The 11,355-nt window shown below is 38.5% G+C and overlaps 2 protein-coding genes across 3 annotated transcripts; one reads left to right on the plus strand and one right to left on the minus strand.

The window, feature by feature from the left end:
- Positions 1-402: 402 nt before the first annotated feature.
- On the minus strand, positions 403-2,831 carry LOC103994978 (large ribosomal subunit protein eL14z). Its single transcript, XM_009415456.3, has 5 exons — positions 2,742-2,831; positions 2,506-2,607; positions 899-1,028; positions 701-813; positions 403-610 (listed from the first exon to the last, which is right to left on the minus strand). The coding sequence occupies exons 1-5, from the start codon at positions 2,742-2,744 to the stop codon at positions 554-556; spliced, it is 405 nt and encodes a 134-aa protein (XP_009413731.1). The 5' UTR covers positions 2,745-2,831; the 3' UTR covers positions 403-553.
- Positions 2,832-3,397: 566 nt separating this feature from the next.
- On the plus strand, positions 3,398-7,510 carry LOC135644084 (glycolipid transfer protein 1-like). Of its 2 annotated transcripts, XM_065161516.1 has the most exons (8): positions 3,651-3,802; positions 3,901-4,026; positions 4,112-4,251; positions 4,960-5,015; positions 5,277-5,407; positions 6,412-6,547; positions 7,049-7,180; positions 7,266-7,510. In XM_065161516.1, exons 1-8 carry the CDS (start codon positions 3,666-3,668, stop codon positions 7,299-7,301), a joined length of 894 nt encoding a protein of 297 aa, XP_065017588.1. In that variant the 5' UTR covers positions 3,651-3,665; the 3' UTR covers positions 7,302-7,510. The 2 variants fall into 2 exon arrangements, with proteins under 2 accessions (XP_065017589.1, XP_065017588.1); XM_065161517.1 differs by lacking the exons at positions 3,651-3,802; positions 3,901-4,026 and adding an exon at positions 3,398-3,551.
- The last annotated feature ends 3,845 nt before the right edge of the window (positions 7,511-11,355 follow it).

Raw genomic sequence — 11,355 nt, forward strand, 5'->3', positions numbered from 1 at the left:
CATCCATTACCAACTCCTCTCTCGGTGGTCACATCGCATGGCGTGTCCTTGGTGACATATTTAAATTGTCTGTTGACCCCAGACAGACGAGGTTAACTAAGGAATCATCGATTGATCCTTGTGAACCAAGCTTTCTTTCACTGCTAGCTGGGAAATGAACAGGCAAAATCTAAACCTTCCTGTCCCTCGCTAAAGACGACACTGGCGGTGGCGAGTGCTGCTTCTCATATTGTAAGCAGTTGATGGCCCACAGTTTGACAGCCCTCCACTAGTCTTGCAGTAGTGTGGCTTGGTACACGAAATATCATAGCAACAATTTCACACCTAAACAATCCCTGAAGGATTCAGATCACTTGTGGGGCAATAATTGAGGAAAGCAGCAACACATGGTGAGGACAAAGATGACATGAGAACCAAAGCTTGCAATTTAATATTTCAAGGCCATCAGTACTCCCAACCTAAGTCCAAGGATCTGCAGAAAATCCAATCCTAACGAACACAAATGGAGTTCCAAGATGAATCGAACAAAATTCACCAACCACTCGTGAGAAGCTCAAGCTGCGTTCTCCTTTTTTAGCTTGGCCAGCTCCTGCCTGATAGCACCTCCTCTCTGAACAAATATATACGAGGATGGACTTGTCAGCATGATGCCCAAAAGAAGATATACAAGTTAAAAGGAAACAATGGCTGAGGTATAGACCTTAATCTTTGCCAGCATGACCTTGAACCTGTCAAAGTCATTTAGCGAAGCTCTCCTCTTCTGCACGATTAGCTTCCTGCCCCACGAACTGTTCTCCCATTTGTTCTTCACATCTGCAGCAGCAGCAGTACATGAGTTATTATAACCACAGAACTACATGTTAATCCACCAATGAACGAGGAAAATCAATTATCTTACCAGCAGCCTCCATGGCACTGATAAGGGTCTTCTTTTTGGGAACTCGTGGTATGTCGATCTTTATATCAGTGAGAGAAAGCCTCTTGAAGTTCATTTGGCCACGTACCATGTCAGGAGCATCAACCAAGGCCTAAAAGTTGCGGCAGATGCAGGTGAAAGACCAATTATCAACTCATGCCTTAAAAACTCGAGATCCTCACCGCAGTTAAAAAAAGGTAAGTAGCATTGCATGTCTTGCGACCAGTGAAATAAAGTATGCGAGTATTTAGAATTTCAAGACAAAATATCATGTAGCCACATAAATAATATTGAATCTGTCTTGTATCCAAGACTCCAACAAATATAATATAAGTTTGCATGCACCGAGACATTGGTGATATGCAATTGACACAGCATATATGCCTTAACTAGCCTACCAAATACTAGATAACTACTTCGAAATAAAAACAATCTTATATGATTCTAAGGAAAACGGTCATAATTGAGAGAATATGAATAATAAATTCAATTGGCTTAAAGCCCAAACCTAGACTGCAAAGACAGATGCACAATAAAATGTTTTGGAACCTGATACAATTCTTTTGATATTTCAGCAAATATAGTGTTGAGCATCTAGACAGCCATTGCGATAAAAGTTTATGTGCAAGCGAACTGAGAATATCGGATACGTATCTTGGAGAGTAATACAAGATACAGCCACTAGCGTAAGCTCACATGTTAAATCAGATGGAAACTCGCTCAATGTTAAACAAAAAACATGTTCCAAGAGAAGCTGTAAAATCTGTGGAGATATAGTGTGCAGCACAAGCAAACATAAAGAATAAACAAACAGCAGGAGGACACTCAATCGGGCAGAAGAACACTAGCACTTCACTTTGTAATTCTTATGGACATTGTTGAGGTTCACAAGAAAAGCCCCATACTCTCCTATAGTTATTCATACACTGATAGGTCCGCGTCTTGTGCACTTACAGATCACCACTTTGTTTCCATTTGGTGAAAGTACCTAATTTATGGAGTGAAGGGAGTCACATTTTACAATTACAAAGTGTTTCACTAACTTAAGGATTTAAATGCTATTAATCTAAATTATAATATTATTTGTGCAGAGCTCATCAGCGGAAAAAGATCTATGTCCTCAACCCTAAATAGCTGGCAAAAGCTTAAAGATTAAAATGATCTACTTGACTATATGGCAGCAAAATAGCCATGTATCCAACACCCCAAGTAGTTGGGACATTGCAGCTTGTTGTTATTGTCATTGTCCTGAAGTGTTTCACTAGTTTGGTCGAAGCTATCGCTAAACTGCACCAAAATAATATGTTCATTTAGGAAAGAAGAGAGTCGAGGAAATGATCCCAACACCCATACGTTCTTCTATACTTTGAGAAAATCTCATTGTGGGAACAAACACCCTCTACTAGTATCAGCATGCCGCTGTCCATCACGCAGAAAGACACTGTAATAAAGCAACAAAATCGATGAAAATAACAGATTTTGACGAACGAGAAGAGTATTAGTCCATTCGAGACCCCTAAAGTCAGCCCTAGATGTTTGATTACGCCCAAAATCGAAGCTTTCTCACAATCAAGAGAAGGAATGCGTACTCTGTTCTGATCGATCACGTCAACGATGACGACAAGCCTGCCGTATTCCTTTCCGTAGTTCACGAGGGCAACCCTGCCGATCTCCACATATCGCTTGAACGGCTACAGGATCACCGGAAAAACACACAGCCAGATCAGCTCAAGAGCAAAGCAAGAGCATTAGATTAGAACGAGGGGTTGAGATGCAATGCAAGAGACCAACGAATCGAGGAGAAAAAGGCGGTAAGATTCCTCACCATCTTGCGGGCGACACAGAGAGACAAGAGACCGAGAACGTCCGCCGCAGTCGATGGGAGCGAACAAACGGGACGGCAAAAAGGGGGATCGGCGGGTTCATAGACGTATCAGTATATATCCAACCGTTAGGGGTTTTGATGCAGCTCCGGTGACCGTCCGATCTAGGGCACAATGATCAGTACGGAAATGCCGCTGCCTCCGCTTATAATTCAAATTCAAATACAAATACAAATACGGATATTAATTACTTTTTGTATATAAATTTGGTCCAAAAGCAAATATTCATAACATTATTAATTATCATTTAATATTTAAATGCCAATTCATAGACCTATTTTTCCGCCCGAATTCGTCTCGAATTTGATTTGAGCGAGTTTTGTGTCGAAAACTCGATCTGCTTCCATATCTGATCGAGTCGGTTCGAGGCAATTTCTTGAACATCTCGAGTCATATATAAACCTAATCGAGACTTGAAGGTTTGATTCGAACCTTTCGGACCGGACATCTATCTCGACGCATTACGTTTCTTACGATTCGTCGAACCGCCCAAGCGTCGTTATTGGAGAGATCATCGAGCACAATGTGGGACCTCTTCGTTTTAAATTCTCCACGCGAACGTGGTGTCACGACGCCGCTATGATGCCTTTGTTTACACCCTCAAACACGACTCCTCGATTCCTTTCCCCGCATTGGTGTCGGCGATCCCTATAAATGCATAGCCTCCGATGCTCTTAGTCTGCTTGATCTGAGAGTCTGGGAGGAGGAGAACGAGAAGAGGCGGTTCCGTCGGAGAAATTTTCTGGGAGTCGGTTAGTTCTTGACAGATCACCCCCGAGAACTTGTCTTTTTCTTTCAGTTTGTCATTGGATCTGGAATAATGGTCGGATCTTTGGTAGTTCTTTTGATGTATCTGAAACAAAAGGATGGGATTCTTTAGAAGGATCTATGTAGGATCATGTAGATTAGCTTGTCTGAGATTGCTTTCTTATCCCTTTAATGCGTGCATTAGGTTTAAGCTCGTCGAGTCATTGATTCCTAACAAGATCTCAGATCGAGAACGGTGTGGTGCTTGATTCTGTTCTAACATTCTCTTATTTTGGTTGCTTTTTTTCCGGGACGATTTGTCATTTTGTGTGATCTTGAACATTTGAATGCTAGTTCTGATGGGCCGTGCTCGGCTGTTAGCAACCGTTCCACGAGTTTGCTTGGATTGGAATTTGATAGGATGATTCTGATATTTGGATCGGATCGGTTGCCTTTGTCACTAGTTAACGATCCGACGAGGTCTAGTATTGAGTTTGGGTTTTTTGCTTGTACCGATTGAGCAACATGCTGTTCTAAAGTTTTGTTTCTCGTGTGATTTTAATAGGTTGAAGAATCGGCGTGTAGAGATGGCGGGGACCGTTTTCACTCCCTCGCTGGAAGGAATGAAGCATGTCAAGTCAGAGAATGGAGTAATATTAACAAAGCCATTTCTTGATGTGTGCAAGCTTATTCTGCCAGTTCTAGGTAATTGGCTCGTTCTGCTCGTCTATTTATGCCTTATCATCATTTTCACCTATGGTAAGTGTCTAGTTAAAGCTGGTTATGTTGTTCTTGGAAAGACACGGACCTGATTCTGATGAGAGTTTTGCAAGAAATTCATCACAGATATTGAACAGGCTGTAAGGAGAACATCCATATACTGATCTTCATTTATGTTGTAATTTGTCTACTTGAGCACAATGGCTTTTATCTATGTTGTGTGACTTTTAGGTACTCACTAATATTTGTTCGGTTGTTCAGGATGCCCCATTTTCTTTACCTAAAAACTTTGCTCAATTTGATCCTCTAAGCGACTGGCATATGCTTTACAGTAGAAATCATGGACCGATAAGAAAACAACATAATAAAAGCTTGAGCATCAGCAAATCCACCATGCTTTACTGTAGTGATCCTTAGTTATTCCTTTGCATAACATAATACACTTTTATATCATATAAATCCTGTTCTTAGAATAGAAATTCTGCTACTTCTCTAAGCTCTGTGTGAAAGCAATTTATTAACTCCAACAACTTTATTCTCTTGGAACTTATTGACAAGGGTTTGTCTGCTTACCAAATATTTTGAGGCATCAATCTTCTTAATGTTGATTCTTTTTTTTTTTTCCAGAACGTTTTATCTTAAAATGCATATATCTTTGATATTGTTTCTAATTTTTTACTTTGGTATTGCCAGATAAGTTTGGAGCAGCTATGTCTATTGTCAAGTCTGATATAGGGGGTAATATTACGGTAAGAAATGTGTATTCTTTTGTTTCCTTCACTAATAAGTTAGGATTTTCAGGTTTTCGTTTAATAGGATATCATGATGTTGCTTCTCCAAGTCCCAATTGTCTTCTCTTCTTCCCTATGATATGCTTATTTGGCAATGACTAGTTGGTCCAGCATAGCTTTTGAAATGAAATTTAATGAAAAATATATTATTTGGTAAAATACTTTGTTTGTCTTCTTTCTTTTGCATCGCTTGCATGTATTCACTGGTTTACTTTGCAGAGGCTGGAAACGAAATATAATTCTGATCCATCAAAGTTTGAACACTTGTACAGTATGGTGCAAGTTGAAGTCGAAGCTAAAACAGCAAAAGGTTCTTCCAGCTGTACCAATGGGCTTCTGTGGTTGACGAGGTGAGTTGCTTGGTTCATTTCTGGTAGGGTTTAATCTCGCACTGTGTTATGCATACATGTATAGATCATAATTTGTGCATAAAGATACACGTGCAAAAGAGTGTATAATATGTGGGGTACCAGGCATCCAACTCATTCGTCATGGTGCTGGATTGCAAGTGCTCTTCAAATTTTATTCGGACATTGCTGTGATGATCAGCTTGACCAATTGAAGCTGGCCTTGACTATTATGCATTGTATAGAGGAGAATGCCTCAGCAACAGTTCATGACAGTAAAAGGTCATAGGAAAACTTATAATTCACTTAGTTTGTGAACTAAGAAACAACTCTCACTACCTATACTACAAGGAATATTGATGAGGATGAACATGTTTACCAGCTGTGTCATCCGCAAATGCCTGAATGTTGAGATTTGTGGAGATATGTAGTCCCAGGAACTTCTCCTCAGAGAAACCATATATGAACACAATTTGATATTGGTCGTTCTTCAGTAGTGAATTTAAACACAGTTCATCTTTGAGAACTGAACTTTACATTTTAACTCTGGTAGTGCCTCTATTTTTTTTTCCGTTCATTTTTCATATCATAGAACCTTGAGAGGGTTATATGTGTCTTGTTCAATTTTTATGAAAGACTCTTATCCCTCGTAGGTAAATTGGCAAGCTAAGCATTGACATAAACGTATCCAATACAATAGAGTGTTTTTATGTCTGAATTATGGTTTCTGCTTCTTTTGCATATCTAAACATTATATTGACTGAAAACTGTGAAATTTGGAAAGTTTATCTGTCAGGAAATAAAGTTAAAATAGTTCGACAAATAAACACATTCCATTTAGTGTAATCAGAATACATATGGATATGTCCATAGGACTTGGCTTTTGCAAATCATGCTGAACAAGTCATCATCAATATTGCCTTTTTGTCGAACTTTTCTGAGTTCATAATAATTTCCTTGTTATGGTAAATAACAGCAGGACTTTTATGCATGCACTTGTCTTCCAGAGCAATGGACTATCTGGTGGAGCTATTCCGGAACTTGCTAGATCATCAAGACTGGATCATGTCACAAGTTTGTACTGATTCCTATAACAAGACTTTAAAGAAATGGCATGGATGGCTTGCAAGTTCCAGCTTTACGGTAATGTGTTGTACATGGCATGTATCTTTTAACAACGATTAAGTTTAAAGCAGCTAATCTATTGAATGAGTAGGAATAGGACATACATGGTGTTTCTCTTAGCACTTGTAAGTTTGAAGCATCTTACATGCCAAATATATATGTTTGTTATGCTTGTTGTCTCTTGATCCATCCATCTTTGACATTTACTTAGAGCTCTGAGGGAGAGAGATTCTATGACCGTAGACACATCATACTAGATTAAACTCTTCTCTGAGGGAGAGAGATTATATAACATAATGGCATTGAACTTGTACACCTTATTACTAGTTTTCATTACTGTGTGCTATCAACTTTTGTTTCTCGTTTCTGTTTGGAACCGGATTATCCTTTTCAGAACCTGCAAGCATGCTCTGCTGTTTCAACTCCAAAGTTTTCATGAACAAAAAATAACTAGGACGGAAGCCTTTTGATCATTTTAAAAGTCCCTACTGTCTCTATGACCAGTAAAGTTGGTTGCAGGTTGCTATGAAACTTGCTCCTGATCGGAAGAAATTCATGGAGGTTATTAGTGGATCGGGTGACATCAATGCTGACATGGAGAAATTTTGCACAACCTTTGCCCCTCTTCTAGCAGAGAACCACAAGTTCCTGGTAAGAACCCTACGATCGATAGCCTCAGTTGCTGGTGCTCGAGTAAATGTTCATCGAGGGAGAAACTTGTTTGCTCTAACTGCAGGCGAGCGTGGGTCTAGATGATTTGAAGGCATCTTGATGCAAGGACGTACCCTTCATGACGCCTGCTCTGCTACCAGTTTTATTATTTCCATCAGTATGAAGAAAACAGTAGTGCAAGGAATAAGTCTTCCTTCTAATTTTGTTCTGTTGCCCGTTGAGTCATAATGACAAAAACAATAGCACAAGCAACTAGACGTTGTTATTTTGTTTCTCCTTAATGCATAATATTCTGATATGTTGTTTTTAGTTCTACTTGTCGTTAGCACTGGTTGGGTGGCCTTGCTTACGTGATAGAATGATCTTTCTACATCTCTTGAATACCCACCCCATTTAATTTACCTGGAATTGGTTCAAGCAAGCATGGTCTGGAAGATTACATTTCCAAATCTTCTTTTTTGTCCTCTGAACTTGAAAATTGTAATTTCTTTGCTTGATGGCCATTTTCTTCACCACTATCAACTGAGCTTACCATAACTTGAAAGGTTCTTTACCCCTGGAGCCTGTGACTCGATTCACGTAAGGAAAGTTGGGGTTTGGAGAAAACTCTCATGTGTTCCAAGTATCTTCGCTACATTTTACATTCTCCATTTTGCTTACGGTACTTGCTTGATATGTGAATATCTCTACTCATAACTTTATCATCTCATGATTGTTTTTAAGCCACTTCCAGATGCAAAAGCCAGCCACTGTTACTTGGGGGAAGAACAATGATTGGTGAATGCATGTGAAGATTCAATGAGAAGGGAACCATCAACTGAACCCTACACTAAAACATGTTCCGATTGATGAAATGGTAAATATGATAAAGTAGCATGATCTCATCTATACTATAAAAGGAACCCCACAAGCAGAGGAAGATCCACTGAACTAGACTATATTTTTGTCACTTGATACAAATATTTTTTTTCAAAAAAAATGTTGAAAAAAGTGATATATCCTTCCTTAATCATAAAAAAATAAAATAAAAATAAAGGAACAAGAAAAAGTCGTGCAAACAATGGACGCATTATTTTGAGTACGACACAGTTAGAAGTTTGAGTTCATTGGAAGCATTATTTTGAGTTCATTGGTCTGCCAAGAGATGAAGCGTGCATCGCGCGTGTTAGTAAGCCCAATCGGGCCATATCGCTTTCTATATAAAGCGAAGTCTTTCAAAGCCCAAACCGGGTCGGTTGTTTCAGTCAGGGGTGGGGCTCCGTTCCGATTGTTGAGGCTTCTGGCGCGGAAGGCCACCTCTGCCTCGATCCTCAACCTCATCGCTATTGATTTCTGTTGATGCTTCTTTCGATCTGGGTTTTGCTTTTCTTGAATCTTCAAGCCGATTCCTGTTAATGCTTCTTTCGATCTGGGTTTTGCTTATCCTGAATCTTGAAGCCGTGAGAACCTTCCAACCATATCCGATTCTTCTTTCGATGTGGGTTTCGCTTATCTTGAATCTTGAAGCCTAGAGAACCTCCCTACCATACGCGATTTGTATTTGGCCCTTCTTCCCGTCTGGGTTTCGCTTATCTTGAATCTTGAAGCCTAGTTTGTTGGTTGATCTCGTTCGATATGTCTCAGTTCTCGGAAATATGGAGTTGGGAGTTCTGTGGGCGTTAGATCCTGATTTTTCTTTTGCTAGGAACGCAAGTGATAGCTTATGGGTCCTCCGATCACGATTTCAAACATTTTGGAGCGTAGGGTTTCGTTTTGGATCGATCTTCCTCGATTTAGTGGCAACTCGGATTAAGATTTCTATTATTATCAGAATTTTAGGGTCTTCATGTCATTTGCATCTGTTGGTCGTGGCGGACTGTCTGTCGAAAGAACCTCCCAATCATACCCTTTTTTTTTTCTAGTTTTAGTTGATCTAGTCCATTATGTGTCGATCCTCGAAATTTAAGAGTTCTGTTGATCTAGTCCATTATGTGTTTTAGTTGATCTAGTCCATTATGTGTCGATCCTCGAAATTTAAGAGTTCTGTTGATGTTACTTCCTGATTACTTTGCTACGAGCGCTGAATGTGAACTTTTGGGTCTTCCGATCACGATTTTAAGCACTTTGGAGATAGGGTTTCGTTTTTGGCCCGATATTCCCCAATTTAGTGGCAACTCGGAAGTAGACCTCTATTATTCCTTAGAAATTTAGGGTCTCATGATCATTTATATCTGTTGGTCGCGGCGGAATATCTTCTTGAGCTTTTTATCTGGTCAATTACTTCTCTTTTCGCTTTGTTTGACATTGTCGCCTGAGTTCTTTTGTTATTCCTTCTCTGTGAGCTTATAATCTTTAGTTCTTGCGGCTGCCAGGGCCATGGGGTGGAACTGAAGGGTTCATTTCGAGGTACGATTATGTCCTAATATTATTTATGTTTTTTTTATGAGAGAAAATTGTATCTGGTTCTATTTTAGTTCGGGAAGTTGTTCTCTATGTAAAATGTACTAGATAGCTTGAAATTTCAAAGACAACGCATGGGCTTAGTGGGTGAAAAAAGAGAAGAAAAAAAAAACGCTAGAGGCTTAATCAAGATAGTCGGGAAAATGTTGGATCACTGGCAGTAAATGCTAATATTATGGATCTTGGCTAGAAATTGAAACTGACAAAGTAGAAGAAGAAGAAGAAGAAGAAGAAGAAGTAGTAGTAGGAGGGGAGAACACTACAATGGGTGATGCTCGAGTATTGATAATTCTTTTACAAAAAAAAAAAAAAAAACTTTATGAATTTTGGGTAATTGACCAGAGATTGGAGCAGTGCCGAGTGGATGGCTAAGATATATATTGGCTTCTCATAGTGTTATATGAAAAACATATATTTATTCTTAAATGGTATATCAGATAAGCAAATGATCTCCAAAGCATCCTGAACGTTTTTAAAGTACGTTTTTCTTCATTTCTTACGTCAACTTTTGAATTGTATGCGTCTACATTCTTTGTGTTCTGTCTTTAAGATCTTTGGCACGATTTGGTTCTCGATAAGGAGGCTGCTTTGTATAAAAGGCAAAGCGCATAGTTCTCAATATTGACGTGTATTTCCTTTTTTAACTCTATGCTTTGAACGTTTGTTTGTTTGTTTTCTTTTTTTCAGTCACGTCGGACCAAAATATGTGAAATCAGTTTCCAGAAGTCATCATTCTATATATTGGTTTATTTGAAACAATTTTCGGGTAATTGATAATACAATAATTTCTGTATATACGGAAAACAATTATATGGTTGATATGATAATTCTGAGATAAATTGGCAATCGTTGATGCTCTAATAGAAGTAAATGAAGGATGGTGTGTTTACGTTAGGGAGGAAAAATTGCTCAAGGATCTGCACGTCCTACTTCAACCGAACCAAAACGCAACTCAGTAGCAACTCAACCAGCATAGAACAGAATCAAATCATAAATTCCAGAGACATTATAAAATTCATCTGGACATAGAACAGAATCAAATCATGTCATTGCTAAAGCAGTCATACTACTGAATGGATATATCAATCAACATAAAACTTTTCATTGGATGATTATAACTACAAACAAAGATTTTTGGGTCAATTTTGAAATAGTACAATTTAACTATAAATAAAACTAGAAAAATGATAGGCAAGTTAAAGCTGTAAAGGAAAAATAATAATAATATCAATTAATAAAAAAAACAGTATCAAAAGCATCACTATACCACATGAAACTATTAAATATATAGTATGCAAACAATTAAATACAACTTTGCTGCATAAGTTCAGCATGAAACCAATAGTTTGTTTTAAATTTGACAACATCTAAAACAATGGGAAAAAAAAAACAAATTACTGCATACGGAGTGAATAACTTCACATGTACCATAGCGTCAAGAACTCTTTCCTTTTGTATTTCCTCAATGTTTTGCATTTTCTTACTGTTCAGCCTAAATCAGTGAATTTTCAAACAATGTTTTCTGGAACAGCAATTATTCTTCAAAATGTTATGCTCTCGACTCTAGATAGATTCAATTATTAAGAACCATGTAAAATTTCATGGTTCTCTCTTACCTCAACTAGGACGATGTTAAACAAAAAACCGATACTTTTAACCTCAGCAAGCAGACCACCACCAAGAAGACCATCTGCGCCGCCCTACATGATGCTAAT

The sequence above is a fragment of the Musa acuminata genome, chromosome BXJ3-8, assembly GCF_036884655.1.
Source record: "Musa acuminata AAA Group cultivar baxijiao chromosome BXJ3-8, Cavendish_Baxijiao_AAA, whole genome shotgun sequence".
Lineage (NCBI taxonomy): Eukaryota > Viridiplantae > Streptophyta > Magnoliopsida > Zingiberales > Musaceae > Musa > Musa acuminata.

What these genes read in the sequence shown, in the direction of transcription:
- LOC103994978 (XM_009415456.3), bottom strand. An exon ending in ACGTGATCGATCAGAACAGA is followed by an intron (nt 1,029 to 2,505) that starts GTACGCATTCCT and finishes CGCAACTTTTAG; the next exon opens with GCCTTGGTTGATGCTCCTGA. An exon ending in TCATGCTGGCAAAGATTAAG is followed by an intron (nt 611 to 700) that starts GTCTATACCTCA and finishes ATATTTGTTCAG; the next exon opens with AGAGGAGGTGCTATCAGGCA.
- LOC135644084 (XM_065161516.1), top strand. Translation starts at nt 3,666, where the DNA reads ATGGGATTCTTTAGAAGGATCTATGTAGGATCATGTAGATTAGCTTGT. An exon ending in AAGATCTCAGATCGAGAACG is followed by an intron (nt 3,803 to 3,900) that starts GTGTGGTGCTTG and finishes TTTGAATGCTAG; the next exon opens with TTCTGATGGGCCGTGCTCGG. An exon ending in CTAGTTAACGATCCGACGAG is followed by an intron (nt 4,027 to 4,111) that starts GTCTAGTATTGA and finishes TGATTTTAATAG; the next exon opens with GTTGAAGAATCGGCGTGTAG.